This window comes from Scyliorhinus canicula, chromosome 4 (genome assembly GCF_902713615.1).
Source record: "Scyliorhinus canicula chromosome 4, sScyCan1.1, whole genome shotgun sequence".
Lineage (NCBI taxonomy): Eukaryota > Metazoa > Chordata > Chondrichthyes > Carcharhiniformes > Scyliorhinidae > Scyliorhinus > Scyliorhinus canicula.
The window spans coordinates 222,475,384-222,494,736 of record NC_052149.1 but is presented as its reverse complement, the minus strand read 5'-3'; the positions used below and the strand labels follow the sequence as shown (position 1 = coordinate 222,494,736).

Below are 19,353 nucleotides of genomic sequence, written 5' to 3'. Positions count from 1 at the left end.
GGGATCTTGGACTCACACCAAGCATGGATGAAGCGAAGCCACCACTAAACAGATGAAGAATGTAAAATTACAGGAGTCGGCAGGAATCCAGTGGGGATTTTCAAACAGTGAGGAGAAGAGATGACCCATCATCTCCTTCAGCTGTCCCTGAAAATCAAGGAGAGAGAAAAAATTTGCACCGATCTCAGGGATGCCACCATAGCAACCAGCTTCAAGAAAGGAGATAAAACAGAGTGTGGGAACTACGAGGAATCTCCTTGCTCGTCATCGCCGCGATGATCATAGCCTAAATCCTCATATGCTGCCTTCTCCCAGTTTCTGAAGAAATCCTTCCGGAAAGCCAGTGTGGCTTCCAACCAAACCATGGAACAGTGGACGTGATTTTCACTGCTCGACAGCTTCACAAGAAATGCCAGGAAGACCTTGTCAAAGGCCGACTGTCCAGAAAATTCATCAACACCCTCCGACGACTCCTAGATAAGGTGTTCTCACCGATGGAAAGAAGACAAACTTTTGAGGTCAAGACTAGAGTTGAGCAGGAATATAGCATCGCCCCCACCTGTCTCTCCATCCTCATTGCCATCATCCTTCACCTTGTCAAGAACCAGCTTCCCAATGGAGTGAACATTGTCTGTAGGATGGACGGAAAACATTTCAACCTCAACTGGTTGAAATCCAAGAAGAAAATGACACTGACATAGCTTGTGAAACTTCAGTACGTGGTTTATAATGCCATTTCCACACAGAAGAAAATCTCCAAACCATACTTGCCGTCTTGGTGGAATTATACCGAAGAGTCGGTCTCGGCCTGAAGCTCAAGAAGACTCCAGTCCTTTACCAACCCACCCCAGGGCAAGATCTAGTCTGTCCCTCCATCAAGATCAATGGATTAAAACCTACTAAACAGGGAACATTTCTCCAACTTGGGGGAGCCGCATCTCATCTAAGGCTGACATCAACATGGAGAGCTTTCATTGTATCCAATCTGCGAGTGTCGCCTTTGGGTACCAAAGAAATGAGAGTCTTCGACTGCAACATCCATGCTGAAACCACGATCCTTGTATACAAGGCTGTCGTCCTCCCAACTCTTCTATATAGCTCAGAAACCGGGACTACGTACAGACGCAAGGCCCTGGAGAGCTACCATCCACATTGAGACGGAATCTCTGCATAAACTGGGAGGATAGATGTACTAACATCAGTGTCCTTGAAGGAACCAAGAGTTCCCACCAGTATCACGACTATTATTATCCATAACCAACTCTGCTGGGCCAGTCACATGCTTAGGATGCCAGAGTCTCGATTGCCAGTGCAAACTTTCTTCGCCCAGCTCAAAGCAGGCTCCTGAACAAGAGGAGGACAAAGGAAACGGTTCAAAGATACCCTAAAAGCTGACCTCAGGAAACGCAACATAGATGTCAATGCCTGAGAGACCCTTGCTCAGAAGATACATACTTTGAGGAACGTCCTGATTTAATGGAAACAATTCTTTGAGATCACACCAAGAGGAGAGCCAGAAAAGGAGCCTAGGAAAGGAATACCAACGATCGAGTCCAAGGACCAAACCCACCTCTCAAACACCTGTCGAGTATGCGGTCGGAGGTATGGCTCTAGGATCGGGCTCATCACCACGTGAGGACCCACAGAACCCATTACCAGTGACGTGGAGTTTCTTCGGTGGACACACAAACGAGTGGTCAACGAAGAAGAATGAAAAATTAACTGTTGCCAAGGAACATAAATTTTCAATTGGATTTTGTAGCCAAAAGGAGAGATCAAAACTTTCTCATAGTCTCAAAAGTATTTAAATAAATAATTTTCATAAATTGGCGTGACAGAAAATTCTCTGAACTTGCTGTTAGTGTGATATAATTTGGAGATGTTTAAATAAGCTCTTCCTGAGGTGGATTCATAGTTCTTCCCATAAGCAGACCTTGTGCCCTGCGAATCAGAGGTTTTGTTGCTTCAGAAATCATGTGACCTTTAGAGTGTGCGCAATCTCTAGCGCACACTATGCTTCGATTCTATCCAAATATTGCCAGTACAGTCCTTGAGTAGAGCTCCAATTCCATGTAAGCCAAGTTGAGATCTATTCACTGTCGTTAAATGAGTAAACTGCAAATCCTGGAACTATGGCAGCAGCAAAGGTATTGATCTTTTAAAACTGCACACTGCTGCAGGCAGCATCGAGTACAGACGGTCTTTTTACCAACAATAGTCTCGATGGTTATTTAAATTCTGTTTCACCATGTACCACCCTGGTTCACATTCTTTCATGACTTTCAAAATCATTTTTACTCAGTCCAGGGGCTTAAATTTCCTTTCTATTATTTGAAATACGAGGGAAAATCCAGTTGCATCGCAAAAAAGAAAGAAGTAGCACTTTTCCAGACCTCTGGACATCCCAAAGCACTTTACAGCCAATGAAGTACTTTTGAACTGCAGTTACTGTGTGGTGAAGGAAACAATTCAGCAGTAGATTTGTATATTAATATTGTAATTTCTTTGCGTTATGGGAGGATTATGGGTTTCTATAGAGAGATCGCTAAGTGGGAATTGCTTCCTCTTTCGTGAAAAAAATATTGCTACCTGAACGCACATGAATTTATATTTTTATTGCTGATGCAAAATGTCACTACAGTACTGTCATCCAGTATCTAAAGTTCTCTTACATTTGTAGACTTTTATTTATTTTTTAAACTTCTGTCTTTCAGTTCTCCACTTATTTTCCTGGTTATTTTGATGGTCAGTACTGGCTCTGGTGGGTTTTCCTGGTCCTGGGTAAGTGCAGTTTTAATCTTTATAAACATTCATATTTTTAAGCATTCTTTTTAAATAGTCACAGGACCCTGACGGCATTAATTTTTAACTTGATATTTCTCCGATACCGGATTAAGGATCTGTGAAGTCCATTTGGTGACCCAGGCAGTTCTTTATTTGGGGAGGAAATTCCAGTGCAGTTCATGTGTGCTTCTGAAATGCAGTTCTCATTTGCACGTCCATTTCAAGCTTTATAAGGTGTCAAAGAAGGAGGGAAGAGGAAAAAGGTGTTTAGAGGATATGGCCGAGGTATTGAGAGAGAATCTTGGGGCTTTTAAAAGATTAGCAAAAAAGAGGCATTTTGGAAATTAATTCATAATGCATGGCTGTAGTAGCTGAAGGCTGTGTTTTCGATGATGGAGTGAAAGGAGAAATATGCTGTTGATCTGCATGCATATAATGTTGAAGTACAGAGAAAGTAACAATTTTAGTTTTTTTTCTCACTGGTGGGTGGAGAGAGAGATGCAGCTGTCTTGACAAGAGAGTTCTGCACAGCATTCGGGGAAGTGAATGGTGCCTATAAAATGAGGAAAAATAAGCTTCACAAATTCATGAGGGGTGGGTACGGCTTGTGTAACATTTCAGGCAGCATAATCTGTTGAATGCTTATGTAGTTTACATTAATCCCAGGGTGGTATGCCCTAGCCACACCAAGAGTATGCTCTGCCCGAGGCCATAAAGCACAGCATCTTGAAAAGGCAAAGCTTTTCATCCAGTATGAAGAAAATTAACCACAGCTTTGTGTACATTGTCACCATATTTTCTAGTTCTGTGTGTTCATGCAGTTGCCTCACTATGGATAATTGCAGAGTAGGATATGGAGAGCTCCATGGAAGTACACAATTTTGATTCCTCCAAGCTGTGATGTTAGTTCAGTTTTTAGTATAGTTTAAGAGCTATTATACATGTTCCAAAAATATATTAAGCCATTTAGCTGTTCCCACAAGTGACTTGATTAAAGGGGAAATGTGAGAAGCTGAGTACAGCAGTTTGACACCAGTGCTGAGCTGGACACTGGCTTGCATTAAAATTTTATGTCAGCACTATTGTCCTCCCAGTATTTTCTGATCATCTTACAATAAGATCTGTATTTTAACATTTACAATATGTTGGGAGGTTGATTGCATCTACAAAATAACTGTTGATCCTGCGAATCGTAGTATTGCATGCCGCTTGAAGTGAAACGGTTTCTTATTCTGAGAACAGACCTGTTTATTAGGTTCATTTTGTAATTGTCGGAAAAAAATGAAACATTTGAGCCTGTGATGTTTAATTTCATATCATTATCTCTTCACCTTTAAATAACTCTTTCAGAGAGTTTTGAACAACTCACCAGCTGAAATAAACCACCGTAAAAATGATTAAATGGTCCTGTAGAATAAAACTGCAAAGCTGTAAATCTATATTCACATTTTTTAAATGATAGTTTTTTTTAAAATTGCCTAGTATATCAAAGAAATACTCCAGGAAAATGTTGTTTCTGTGAACTCTGCTCCTGAAGTTTAGAATTATTACAGCACAGAAGGGCCTGCCGTGTTTGTGCAGGCTCTCTGCAAAAACAATTTAGTCAGGTCCACTCCCCTGCCCTTCTATACTGGCAGAAACCTGGTTTAAAAATTATAGTTTGATCCAATGACCCAACAGTTGGTGCATATTTGCTCGAGACAGATCAGAAAGGTTCCAGTTTCAATTGCTGGTCTCACTGAATTAATTTTTTTCCCCCTTACATTATTCATTCATGGGAATGTGAATATTGCTGGCACGGCCAACATTCGTTGCCCATCTCTAATTTCCCTTGAGAAGGTTGTGGTGAGCTTCCTTCTTGGACTGCTGCAGTCCATGTGGTGTAAATACTTCCACAGTGCCGGTGGAATGGGAATTCCAAGGAATGGTGATGTAGTTCTAAGTCAGGATGGTGTGTGGTTTGGTGGGGAGGTTGCAGATGATGAACTAATTTATTTGCTGTCCTTGTGCTTCGAGCTGGCATAGATTGTGGGGACAGAAAGTTCTTGTTGGAAGGAGGCTTGGCACATTGCCGAATCTTGATGCTATACACTGCTGCCACTGAGTCGGTGTACCAATCAAGAGAGCTGCTTTGTCTTGGATGGCATCAAGCTTCTTGAGAGTTGGTGGAACTGTGTCCACCCAGGCACTTCAGGAGTATATTCCTGAATTGTGCAAAATAGGTGGTGGACAGCCTTTGGGGACTTAGGAAATAGTTTACTTGCTGTTGAATTCCCGGCATGAGACCTGCTCTATGGCTGCAGACAAACTATATTTATATGGCTGATCCAGTTATGTTTCTAGTCAATAGTAATCTCCAGAGTATAGCTGGTGGGAGGATTCAGTGATGGTAATATTGTTGAATGTCAAGGGAGATGGTTAGATTCTGTCTCTTATTGGAGATGGTCTTTGCTTGGCTACTTGCCAAATCCTGAATGTTGTCCAGGTCATTGATGGGGCATGAGTACTTTAGTATCTGAGGAGCCATGAATGAGTACTGCAATGAATACTGCAATCATCAGCAAACATCACCAACTCTGATCTAAGGACGGAGTGTGGGTCATATTTGAAGCAGCTCACGGTAGTTTGGCCTAGGACAGTACCCTGATGAGCTCCTGCAGTGATGTCCTGGGGCTTAGATGTAATAGTTGTCATTGAGTTAACTATTTGGGAGTTGAGGGAGAATGTACTGGTGGGGACAGTGATTGTGGTGGTGAGGAAAGAGATTTGGTCAAAAGCTTTGCTCCTAATTATTATCCAACAACCCCTGTTGGAAGCCTGCATCCATGGACTGCATCAGAATGGAAATCAGCGCAACTGTGATTGTCCCCGCCCCACCACTACCTGGTGCCTCTGGCAGCTGAATAGCTCACTAACATTCATTGTTGAGACAAGCTCCCAGAGAGCAGCCATTGTCCAGAGGATGTGCCACAACATTGACTAAAGAAGAAAATTTGCAAAAGACAAAAATAAATTCAGTGCATGTAGTCCTTGTGATTTTGTTTTTAATATTATTCAGCTTTTGTGCATTTTGAGAGACACGGACTGTAATTTTGTTCATAAATGCTCCATAACAACATGATGAAGCACCATTAGATGCTGTATGTAACAATTTGACATCCATACTGGGTCACTCACCTGCATTAAAATTCCATGTCAGCAATATTGCTCTCCAAACACGTAGCACTAATTTTGCATCTCGCAAAGTCTAGCAAAAAGGATGTTGGAAATCTTATTAAAGCTGACCAATGACCATTCACAATATTCATGTTTCCCTGGAACACAGCCCTATCTGACAGGATGTAAATGACAAAGTGTAAAAATATATAGCACACTTTCAATATTTTGAATGGTACAAACGCTTCTCAAATGGATTGTCCATACTTAATACCAAGCATGAACTTTTAGAAGAAGAGAGGTGGGCAGCACGGTGGCTCAGTAGTTAGCATTGCTGCCTCACGGCGCTGAGGTCCTAAGTTCGATCCCTGCTCTGGGTCACTGTCCGTGTGGAGTTTGCACATTCTCCCGATGTTTGCATGGGTTTTGCCACCACAACCCAAAGATATGCAGGGTAGTTGGATTGGCCACGCTAAATTGCCCTTTAATTGGAAAAAAATGAATTGGCTACTCTAAATTTATTTGAAGAGGAGAGGTGAAAGCAGAAAATAATTAGAACTCAAACAACATTTAACTATCCGGTGCTGAGCGATCCAGTGGATAGATAAATATATTGCTGTTAATAAACTTTATGAAAGATGAGTGCGAGGTGAAAGTTAAATGCAGATTACTAGAGATCTGATGAGTATATTTGTGATTGAGATCAATCACTTAAGCACTAAGGGATAGTATAATATAGTCCATGCAGAATCTCAGCCATGATCTTATAGACTAGCCTGAGCGGCCGTTTGATCTACACTTTCTTGCACAGACAAGTCAGAAAAGTAAAGATCCATGGGATCCAAGAGAAAGTAACAAATTGAATGTAAACGTGGCTCAATGACAGGAAGGAAAGGATAAAGGTTGAAAGTTTGGTGACTGGAAGGCTGTATACAGTGTAGTTCCACAGTGTCCAGCTTACATCTTTGCTTTTGGCAGTAAATATCAATTATTTAGATGTAAATATAGGTGCATGATTAAAATGTTTACAGAAGATACAAAAATAGGCCATGTGGTTTAGAGTGAGGAAGAAAGCTGTAAACTGCAGGATGATATCAATGGACAGGTCAATGCGCGGGGGAAATGGAATTCAATCTGGAGAAGAGGGCAGTAATGCATTTTGGGAGGGCGAACAAGGCATGGGTATATACAAAAACAGTGCTGGAAAGTCTCCGCAGGACTGGCAGCATCTGTCGGTAGATGGGAGAGAGTAGCAGTTAACGTTTTGAGTCCAATATGACTCTTTGGAAATGAAGCAAGGTAAAAATGTGATGGATTTTATGCTGTTGCAAAAGGGAGGAGAGTTAGAGAGAACAAAAGGGAAAGTCGGGGTATGTTTGAGGGGCAGGGGCGAGTAAGTGACAAGATGTGATGGAACAAAAGGTGATGGGAATAGTAATGATAGGAGTAAAGGAAAAAAACATTGCTCCAGAGTTAATAGCAGAATAAAGGTCTGCTAACAACACTGGCACTAAGGGAAGAAAATATAAAATGGCAGGCAGAGTTCATCATCGGAAGTTGTTGAACTCAATGTTGAGTCCAGAAGGCCTATTTGGAAGATGCATTGCTGCAGGAAGAGGACAAAAATATGAACAGGAGAGCAAGGTGATGAATTGAAATGGCAAGTGGCCGGAAGATTGAGGTCATGCTTGTGGACTGAACAGAAGCGTTCCGTGAAGAGGTAACCCAGTCTACATTTGCTCTCCCCAATGTAGAAGAGACAGCATTGTGAGCAGCCTATATAGTAGACTAAAGTGAAATATGCACAAGTAAATCACTTCACAATTCACAGTAATTGGTAGAATACTGAGTAGCACAGAGGAACTTTGGTGTGCATGTGTTCAGCTCGAAAGATGGCAGGAAAGGTAGATAAGGTGATGAAATATAATTTGGGCAACTTACCCTTGTTAGCTAAGTCATAGCATATAAGAGCAGGGAAGTAATACTGGACCAAATCAAAGGCTGAGTTAGGCCACAGCTTATGCTGTGTACAGTGCTGGTTGCTGCATTATAGGGAGGATGTGATTGCACTAGAGAGGGTGCAGAAGAGATTTAAGATTTTACAAAGAATAGATCATTTTGATTGCAAAGAAGATTGGATCGGCTGAGATTATTTTCTTTGCAGTAGAGTTGGGTGATGAGGAGGTTCACTGAGGTTTATAAAATTAAGGGTCCTACTTGGGATACTAGGAAGGGCCTATTTTTCTTAACAGAATGGTCAATAATGAAAAGGTATAGATTACAAATGATTGAGGGTAAGATTAGAGAGGAGTTGAGAAATTGTTTCACCCAGAGGATGGTGGAGGAATTCTTGAATGTGCACTTTGAAGTGCTGTAATCTACAAGTCAGCAGACCAAGAGCCGAAAGCTGGTATTTTGGATGGCACAGAGAGCTGAATAGCTGACCTCTGTGCCATACATTTCCAGTCTATAAATCTATGTTGGCTGTTGCTTATTAAGTTGTTGCTACGGAAGAACCAAACTGCATCCAGTAGATTAAGCCAACTTAACTTGTCCTCTGATTCAGTGCTTGAATCCCAATATATCCCATTAGGGCAGCACGGTAGCATTGTGGATAGCCCAATTGCTTCATAGCTCCAGGGTCCCAGGTTCGATTCCGGCTTGGGTCACTGTCTGTGCGGAGTCTGCACATCCTCCCCGTGTGTGCGTGGGTTTCCTCCGGGTGCTCCGGTTTCCTCCCACAGTCCAAAGATGTGCAGGTTAGGTGGATTGGCTATGATAAATTGCCCTTAGTGTCCAAAATTGCCCTTAGTGTTGGGTGGGGTTACTGGGTTATGGGGATAGGGTGGAGGTGTTGACCTTGCGTGGGGTGCTCTTTCCAAGAGCCAGTGCAGATTCGATGGGCCGAATGGCCTCCTGCACTGCAAATTCTATGATATTGCGGAACTAATTTTACATTTCTCTTGCGGCAGTTTGGGAATCTTATTTCCATAAAGTAGGGTTCTAGGATTTGTAAGACCCATTGTTGATTGAAGGAAATTGAGACCATAGTGGTTTCATGTTGGTATGAGCTGGGCCTTATATTTTAATTTAAAAATCCCTCTGATGTGCTTTGTATTACATCAGATTGTATTATTAATTGTACCAACTGGACAGATAGCAGCTGAATTATCCAGTATTGAGTGAGTGAACAGTTCAATATATTCTGGTGAACCATTATACAACTGCATCATTATTTCCATTTCAAGAAGAATTTGTGAAATATTTTTGCTAATTATCTTGCAGGATTTCTGCTTTTCCTTCGAGGATTCATTAATTATGCAAAGGTTCGGAAAATGCCAGATAGTTTCGGCTCTCTGCCAAGGACTAGGGTCCTTTTCATCTACTGAGAATAAAGGTCTGTTACTGATTTCAATTTACTCACGTCCTTGCATTGCTAATAGTTGCTTTTCGGGCGACAAGGTTTCAGGAAACTTTGTCTACTCTATTCAAATGCACATGCCACTTTTTAAGCCTGGGGAGACGATGAGGAAAAACAGCCAGTAAATTAGTTTGTTAGTATGTAACCTGGTTAATCTTTATGCGGCACAGAATTACGTTGGTGTTGAAAGACTGGTTTCTTTTTAAATGCAGCTCAATATAGGAGGCTTGTTATGTTCTCAACCATACTGAGGTTCACAGTAGATATCGAGCTGTCCAGTCAATCCCATAAAATTCCTCGGCTCAAAACCGAATCGTAAAACAATTTGGTATTATACATTCCTTTTATAAATATATTTGCATTTTCAAAGTTGAAATTGGAAAGAGTTTTTTCTTCAGCTCATTTGTTTTGCAATCTTTTAGTTCCTGCAGGGAGGGGTGGAAGAGTGCAGTGGCCAAATTTGGTTTGAAATTTGCAACATTGTCCGCGCACCAAGTTCATCTTTACAGCAGAAGAAAATGTGCTTTGGATGTGAGAATAGGCAGCCATAAACAGGAGGTGTTGATTTTCTCGTTTTAGCAGCACTATTGTGCTGTTTGTGATTGAAGTCAAAACGAGAGGAGGAAGTAGAATGCCAGCTTTTAAAAGATGAAAGGTTCCAGTATCACATGATCGGAAGGGAATGTAATACAGGATCTATCTTTTCAGAGAATTGCATTATTCACTGTCCTGTATTTGTATAGCATTGGATACTTCCAGGTCTGATGGTGGTACTGTAATCCTCTTGCTGGTTTTTTTTTCTCCTGTTCTGCCTGAAAATAGAATGGGTCTCATTATAGTTTATAATGTCCTTTTTCTCTTCCCCACTACAGATGGTTTCCTGGAGAGTAATTTCCTGCATCCGTAGATTGAACAACTCGTTCACTAGCAACTGACACCTGCAGGAAGTGGACCGTACAGCTGGGACACAAAAGGGGGGATGGATAAATTACTGCATTTAAAAGAAAAATGAGGACAGTGTTTCGTATCTGTTTTTAGATGTACAATTTTAATAGTGAATGCTGAGAACTTGTAATCATTATATTGTTTTAGTGGCTACTGTTGAAGTGCTACCGCAAAACTGGTCTGTGATGTACTAACAATGCCTTATTCATTTGTAGTCATTACCTAGCATGCACTTTGCTCTTTTAGCCAATAGAGGGCACAATTGCTTTACTTTTTTCCTTTGGGCTTTACCATCAATGGATTTTAAGAAGACAAAATAGTGTAGAAATAATGCTGGTCATGATATATGTTTAAAATAATTGTATTCCTTGGAGCTTCGGATCTCTGTAAAGTGGTGAGATGATGTGTTATCATTTGCTGAACCACTCTTCTACATTTTAAGAAAAGGCTAATGCACTTTTTGTGCTTTCTGCCAAGAGTTATTGGACTGTACCTTCTGGTTTTATTATGTTCTCAAGTATATGACTGTAAATAGTTCAGAACATCTAATAAATGTGAATTCTATAACAGCCTTCAGGAGCAGTGCCTGTTCAGTGAAAACCACAAACACTTCCACTGGTTTCTATCCTTCCATAATTTGAGCAATGTTATTTCTTTCTCCTCGTTCCCGAGATGCATTTTCATGCTGCCTAATTTTTTTTTTAACAAACATTTTATTGAGGTATTTGTGGTATTGTAACAATAACAAAATAAACAATGTACATGAAACTATAAACATAGTGCAAAGGCCGTCTCCCTTCCTTACAGGTCCCACCTTTATTAACCCCCTACTCTAAGCTAAACTAACCCCCCCTTCTGCTGACGATTAATTTTCCGCGAAGAAGTCGATGAACGGTTGCCACCTCTGGGCGAACCCTAACTGACACTCAAGGCGAACTTGATTTTCTCCAAACAGAGAAAGCTAGCCATGTCCGATAGCCAGGTCTCCGACTTCGGGGGCTTTGAGTCCCTCCAAGCTAATAGTATCTGTCTCTGGGCTACCAAGGAAGCAAACGCCAGAACAAAGAAAATCACAGCACAGGAACAGGCCCTTCGGCCCTCCCAGCCTGCACCGATCCAGATCCTTTATCTGAACCTGTCTCCTATTTTCCAAGGTCTACTTCCCTCTGTTCCCCACCCATTCATATACCTGTCCAGGTGCATCTTAAATGATGCTATCGTACCGCCTCTACCACCTCCGCTGGTAAAGCGTTCCAGGCACCCACCACCCTCTGCGTAAAAAACTTTCCACACACATCTCCCTTAAACTTTTCACCTCTCACCTTGAAATCGTGACCCCTTGTAACTGACACCCCCAATCTTGGAAAAAGCTTGTTGCTATCCACCCTGTCCATACGTCTGCCTCTTTCTCCTCCTGGATTCCCGGGTCTTCTGACACCTTGAAAATCGCCACCTCTTGACTCAGTGCCACCCTTGTTTTTAACACCGTGGACATGACATCTGCAAACCCCTGCCAAAATCCCCTAAGCTTCGGATATGTCCAGAACATGTGGACATGGTTCGCTGGTCCACACATCTTGCACACCTGTCTTCCACCCCAAAGAACCTGCTTGTCCGGGCCACTGTCATGAGTGCGATGAACGACCTTGAATTGTATCAGGCTGAGCCTGGCACATGTTGCGGACGCTTTGACTCTACTCAGCGCGCCCGCCCATAGACCATCCTCTATCTCTCCTCCCAGCTCCTCCTCCCACTTGTGCTTCAGCTCCTCGGTCTGCGTCTCCTCTGAACCCATAAGTTCCTTGTACTCCCTTTTCCTACCCACCCTCTGGAAACTACCCTGTCCTGAATCCCCCTTAGCGGTAGGAGTGGGAAGGTTGACACCTGTTTACGTAGGAAGTCCTGCACCTGCAGATACCTGAATTTGTTTCCCCTCGCCAACCCAAACTTCTCCAGCGCCCTCATACTCGGAAAGTTCCCCTCTATAAACAAACCCCCCATCCTCTCAATCCCTGCTCTCTGCCATATCCGATATCCCCCATCCATATGTCCCGGGGCAAACCGGTGATTATTACAGATTGGGGACCAGACTGATGCTCCCTCTGCTCCCACATGTCTCCTCAGGGCCGCCACCATCATGGGGCTGGTGGAGTACCATGCCGGCGGGAATGGCAGAGGCGCAGTTACCAACGCCCCAGACTGGTGCTCTTGCATGAAGCTGCCTCCATACACTCCCATGCCGACCCCTCCCCCACCACCCACTTCCTGATCATGGCTATATTAGCCACCCAGTAATAGTTACTAAAATTTGGCCCACCCTCTCCCTGACTCCGCTCAAGCATTACCTTCCTTACTCGTGGGGTCTTGCCTGCCCAAACGAAGCCCGTGATCACTTTGTTGACCCGTTTTAAAAAAGGACCCCGGAATAAAGACGGGGAGACACTGAAATACAAACAGGAATCTCAGGAGGACCGTCACCTTCACCGTCTGCACCCTCACAGCCAGTGACAACGGGAGCGCGTTCCATCTCCGAAAATCAACCTTCATTTGGTCTACTAGTCGGACCAGATTTAATCTCTGCAGCCGGTCCCATTCCTGCGGCACTTGGATGCTTAGGTACCTAAAGCTTCCCCCCACTAATCTAAATGGCAGCTCCCCCGTTCGCCTCGCCTGGACCGCAAACATATCACTTTTCCCTATATTTAGCTTATACCCCGAAAACCAGCCAAATTCCCCTAGAATCCTCATGATTTCTTCCATCCCCTCTCATGGGTCCAATACATACAGAAGCAGGTCGTCTGCATAGAGCGAGACTCTGTGCTTAACCTGCCCCCTCCCCGGACCAGCCCCTTGAGGCTCTCAGAGCAATTGCCAATGGCTCTATAGCCAGCGCGAACAACAGGGGGCATCGCTGTCCCGTCCCTGGGTGCAGTCTAAAATAGTCCGATGTTGTCCTATTCATCCGTACACTTGCCACAGGAACCTGATACAGCAACCTGACCCAGTCAATAAAGCCCCGCCCAAATCCGAACCGTCCCAGTACCCCCCACAGATAATCCCATTCTAACCGATCAAAAACCTTTTCTGCGTCCATTGCGATCATTACCACCACCTCCCTACCTTCTGGGGTCATCATGGTCACTTTTAACAACCTTCTTACATTGGCCACCAACTGCCTGCCTTAACAAACCCCGTCTGGTCCTCCCCAATAACGTCCAAAACACAATCCTCAATCCTGGAGGACAACATTTTGGCCAGCAATTTAGCATCCACATTCAACAGGGATATCGGCCTATAGGACCCACAGAGCTCTGGGTTCTTGTCCCGCTTCAGAATCAGCAAAATCGTGGCCTGTGAAATCGTCGGGGGCAGCACCCCTCTTTCCCTTGCCTCATTGAACATCCTCATCAACACCGGCCCCAGTATCCCAGAGATCTTTTTATAAAACTCCACTGGGTATGTGTCCAGCTCCGGGGCTTTACCCGACTGCATCGCCTTCAGACCCTCCACTATCTCTTCCAACCCGATCGGGGCCCCCAGCCTTTCTACCAGCTCCCCGTCCACCTTTGGGAAATTCAGCCTCTCCTAGAAGTGCCTCATCCCCTCCGGCCCCGTAGGAGGTTCCAACCTGTACAGCCCACTGTAGTAATCCGTAAACGCCTTATTCACCCCTGCTGAATCTCCAACCAGGTTTGCATCTCCTTCATTTACTTTCCCTATCTCCCTGGCTGCCTCCCTCTTTCTAAGCTGCTGTGCAAGCATTCTGCTGGCCTTCTCTCCATGCTCATCGATCGCCTCCCTCGCCTTTCTCAGCTGCTCCACCGCCCTCCCTGTGGTTAACAAGTCGAACTTCGCCTGTCGTCTCCGTCGTTCCCTTAAAAACCTTGCCTCTGGCGTCTCCGCATACCTCGTATCGATCTGTAGCAACTCCTTTACCAGTCAGTCCATCTCTGCCCTGTCCACCTTCTCCCTATGGGCCCATATCAAGATCAGCTCCCCTCTGACCACCGCCTTCAGTGCCTCCCAGACCACCGCTGCTGAAATTGCCCCTGTGCCGTTCACCTGCAGGTAGTTCCGAATACATTTCCTCAGCCGCTCGCACATCTCTTTGTCAGCCAGAAGTCCCACATCTAACCTGCACCCCCCCCCCCCCACCCTATTTTTGAGCTTGACCGGTCCAAGCCAGGGTCAATAACTGTTGAAGTCCCCTCCCATGACCAACCTGTGCGAGTCCAGGTCCGGTATCTTCCCCAGCAACCTCTTTATAAACTCCACATCATCCCAATTTGGCGCATTCACATTTACTAATACCACCTGCACCCCCTCCAGTTTCCCACTGACCATAATGTACCGACCTCCCACATCCAAGACTATTCTACCCGCCTCAAACACCACCTGCTTATTGATCAGGATCGTGAGCCCTCTAGTCTTTGAATCCAGTCCCGAGTGAAAGACCTGACTGACCCAGCCTTTCCTTAATCTAATCTGGTCCGTTACTCTAAGGTGCGTTTCCTGCAACATTACCACGTCCGCCTTCAGTCCCCTAAGATGCGCGAACACACGTGCCCACTTGACGGGCCCATTTAACCCTCGAACCTTCCAGGTGATCAGCCTAGTTGGGAGGCTCATTTGCCCCCCCCCCCCCCCTTTGCCAATCAGCCATCCCCTTTTTGCTCCCCGCCTCCATTGGTCTGCCCCCAGGCAGCCCCTGCCCCAACCTCCTCTCTGTCCCTTGGCCCAAGTCACTCCCTCTTCAGCAGGACATTTCTCCCCCCCCCCCCCCCCATGTAACAACACTCTGTAACCAAACCCCTTTAATAAACTGAACATATGCGCGCCCCCCCCCCCACTGAGCTTCCGTGAGCTAGCCCGCCCAGCTAGCTTGGCTCCCATCCCTGGTGCCGGATTGTCTCCCACCTATTGTTCCCTCCCCCCGCTCATACAAACATACTCCATCAGCAAACAATCCCCACACAATTGCACGACAGAAAAACACCAAGATATACACACCTCCATCCCCCAACAGTGCAAATGAAAATCTTAACTCACTCAGCTCTACCGCTGGTCCCAAATCAATGCAAAAGGCATTACCAACAGCTTCCACAAAACTAAAAACAAGAAACTTTTTTTTAAGAACAGAAAAAAACCCAAAACAAGAATGTTGCAGCAAAGTTCAAAAGTTCTCAGTCCCCCACCAGTCCTTTCCTTTTTGCGAAGTCCAGCGAATCTTCAAGCGACTCGAACTAAAAGTGCTGTTCCTCGTGCATGACCCAGGGACTGGCCGGATACAACAGTCCGAACTTCACCTTTTTCTTAAAAAGGATTGACCAAATCTGGTTGAAGCCTGCTCTTCTCCTGGCCATCTTCACACTCAGGTCTTGGTAAACCCGCAGGATACTGTTTTCCCACTTACAGCTCTGTGTCTGCTTGGCCCACTGTAGATTTCTCTCCTTATCCAAGTACCTGTGGAATCTCACCATCATTGCCCTTGGGGTGGGGGTGGGTCTCCCATTCGCGGCTTCCTCGAGTGTGCTCTGTGAGCCCTGTCCACCTCCAAGGGTTGGGAGAATGCCCCATCCCCCAGCAGCTTCTCAAAAATGTCCGCGATGTATGCCCCAGCATCCGCTCCTTCGGACCCCTCCGGGAGCCCAACAATTCTCAAGTTCTGCCGGCGGGACCTATTCTCTTGGTCCTCCACCTTCTCCAGGAGCTTCTTCTGCTGGTCTCTCAGCATCCCCAATTCCACCGCAGTCTGATGCTCTCCTGCTCAGCCAGTGCCTTCTCTACCTTGTAGATTGCCCGATCTTGGGTGTCCAATCTAAGCTCCAGCCGTTCAATTGACTCTTTTATTGGGTCCAAGCAGTCCCGTTTCTGCTGAGCAAAGTCTTCCTGAATAACTTGTATTAGATGCTCCTTTGACCGCTGGGTCGACAAACCAGAGGTCTGGTCCTCTGCCATGCTGTCTCCCGCTGCCGCTTCAGCCCAAGCCTTCTCTGTCTTTCTGTTTCTGCCTTTGCGAGCACTTCTAGTCCTTCTCTCCATGCACCGATGTGGGAATTCAGTACACAATTGCCTCTGTCATCAGTTCTACAATTCAAGTCTGGTAGAAAATCGGGGGGAAAGGTCCAAAAGTCTGACTAGAGTGGGAGCCACCAAATGTGTGACTTACTCCTTCATAGCTGCCACCGGAAGTCGTTGCTGCCTGATTTTAGCGGAACTACATGGATTCTGTCCTTGGCAAATCCCAGCACATTTCACTTCTGTGTTGTAGCTGGCTGTGTAAGACTCTGTTGACTGGTATGGTTGATTCGCAGACCAGAGGGATACAGTTTGCTTTTTAGTGTGTGAGATGAGTCCGCAATGGGTACTACAAATGGTCACTGTGTCCCAAACCAGGGCAAAAGCAGTCAGCAGATCTCACCTCTGATTAGAATCCCGTGCTACAAAGTTGAAAAGTTCATGTGTGTGGCCTCTGGTGAGGATCGACCTTGGTAGTGATGGGTCAGATAGTTTGCCAGCGCTTGCATCTAGGATTAGGCAAGAAGAATGAGGTACTTGGGCAAAGCACTGGAGAGGGGCTAGTGTAAGCTGAATCAACATGTGAGGAGAGAAAGCAAAGGATGGGCTCTCATGGGGAAGATGATGGCCCAGTGGCAATTCCACTGGATGGCTGGTGGAATTTAATTACAAACAATAAAAATCTGGAATATAAATCTAGTCTCGGTAATGGTGACCATGAAATGTAACAATTGTTGTAAAACCCCATCTGGCTCACTAATGTCCTTTAGGGAAGGAATTCTGCCATCCTTACCTGGTGTGGCCTACATGTGACTCCAGCCCCTCCGCAGCCTGTCCTTGGAAATGGCCTAGCAAGCCACTCAGTTCACGGGCAATTAGGGATGGGCTTGCCTTTCCATAGGCGCCCCACATCCCGTGAAAGAGTAAATAACCCTAAAATCTGGGCAGTGGGCAAAATTGAATTTATTGTATCTGAGGCATTATCGCTTTCAGGTCAACCCTTGCATCTTTGCTCGACTGAGGAAATGTTTTTGAGCATGAAGGTGGTCAAAAATGTGTAGCTGTGCCAAACCTCTCAGGGGTTCAGGATTTCTTTTGAAACTAAACAGAGAAACTGGATTGTCACATTACCCTTCATTTATTCTGTTTGCATTGTTTACTGGTGTATCTTGTGATGAAGGTTATGTTTAAAAATACCAATTGATTAGAGTCACTAGTTGTAAAGCCTGTTGTGTAGATCAGTGACCTGCTGTAGGGTCCTCTCTAGGGCACCTAACTGATTTGAACGATGGCTTGTGGATATAGTTTCACTGTTGTCTGTCACTGAGGCTGTAAAGGTAGCAGGATTACTGGACCACACAAAAAAAACCACGCAGGTGATACCCCTTGGAGGCAAACCACTCACTGCAAAATGTATGTTGCTTATTCGAAACTCCTCGGGGTTTAAATGGTTGCAACCTTCTGCCTGCCCCATACTCAAAATGATAACTTTTGTTGACACAATGTCTGCTAAACCCCTTCAAGTTGTAATTGTTGCAGAGGATGTGGTTTTATTTGTGTACTTTTAACAGTAAAGAAGTGGAATTTAAACAAACACTGATACGCAATACTTGAGTGGAGACAACACACATGCTTTTTGTGATACGGCAACACGTGCTAAAACAGATGACCTGATTCTAGGATCCCACCCAAAAGGGATTCACCACTCATTTCAGCATGAAGAATTACTTATTTAATGTAGAGCAGCATCAAATCTGTTTAACCCCATTTACACAAGAGCAAGGGTTGTCTGATGGGGGAGGGAGTCCGTTGTTACTTGAATAAGATTCGGCTTACCAGATTATTATTTTTAAATGATAACTTGAGAATTTTAACATTGGGTGCTTCAGAAAATCTCAAGTCACATTGGAACTCTTAGCCCCAGTAGTCCGGGCTGTACCTGCGTTAGTTCTATTGGGGCGGTGCCACCGTTGATGCTTCCTTTGTGCTGTTAGCTGATCTCAGCGTGGGAGGTGATGAAAGTGGCAAATTGGTTTCATGAAACCTGGCCTTGGGAGAACGAAGTCTGCCACGGTTCCCAGTCCTGCAAGTAATGCAGTAACCCCTGCTGGCACGTACAGCTGTGTAAATGCCTGGTGCCGGCAGAATTGGGCATCTCTGTAATGTCCAGTTAAGCAGCATACCAACACTTGCTGCCTTGGGTCCCGGAGAGAGTGGTCACTAAAGGTGCCAGAATTACGGCAGCAGCACACCACCTTCAGAGTGGCAACAACTCTTTTTGGCTCGAGGACAAGGAATTTGAGTAGCTTTCAATATTTTCCTCTCCTGCTTGTAATGGTGGGGTTGCTGAAGCAGAAAGTGCTGAAGCATGGAAAAGAACCTGAAGTTCTCTTCTGGCGTGATAGAATGTAAGGGACCTTTTTTAAAATCCTGCTTTTGGGTTACCAGCATTGACTAATGTAAATGACTTTGTAAGAGTAGTGTCAAGACGAAAGAGTTGAAGTTAAGTTTTTATTCCCATGTATGCTCGCCTGCGTTACAAAACCAGCTATGTATTGGAATAGTCTCAATGCTGCTTTCATTCCTGTATAAACTTGGTTGTGTAAATGGAGGTTTTTGTTCTCTGGCTATGTCTCTGTGCAGCGATGGTTTCATGTTTTATTCTGTAGCCCAGGAGTTAAAAAAGCAATTTGTTCTTATCTAGATGGTGAGGGAGAGGCCTATGTTATCAACACCATGTAAACAGATTTTACTGCTGCAGAGAAAGCTTTTGCTTGGAGATTGAGTGATGAAAGGCACAAAATGCACTTGTTAAGTAAGGACCGTCTCTGTGGAAAGCCAAAATGGTTTATTTAAAGTTTATGCAACCCTCTGGAGCTCAACACCCAAGTTACCAGAGTTAAAAAATAAATTGTGGATGAGACTATAGATGAGACTATTTTCCCTGGATAGCAAAGTGAGAAGAGACTGGTGAAGTTGGGGGGGGGGGGGGGGGGGGGGGGGGGAAGAGATGTGGAGCGATTTCCAAG

At 44.7% G+C, this 19,353-nt stretch overlaps 1 protein-coding gene across 2 annotated transcripts in view; it reads left to right on the top strand.

Moving 5' to 3' along the window:
- Positions 1-10,878, top strand: part of LOC119965399 (NEDD4 family-interacting protein 1) — a 59,723-nt gene extending 48,845 nt beyond the window's left edge. For both annotated transcript variants that reach the window (XM_038796131.1, XM_038796130.1), the window contains exons 6-8: positions 2,715-2,781; positions 9,226-9,337; positions 10,234-10,878. In XM_038796131.1, coding sequence (XP_038652059.1) covers positions 2,715-2,781; positions 9,226-9,329 — 171 coding nt within the window. In that variant the 3' untranslated portion in view covers positions 9,330-9,337; positions 10,234-10,878. The remainder of the gene's footprint in view (positions 1-2,714; positions 2,782-9,225; positions 9,338-10,233) is intronic.
- Positions 10,879-19,353: the final 8,475 nt, after the last annotated feature.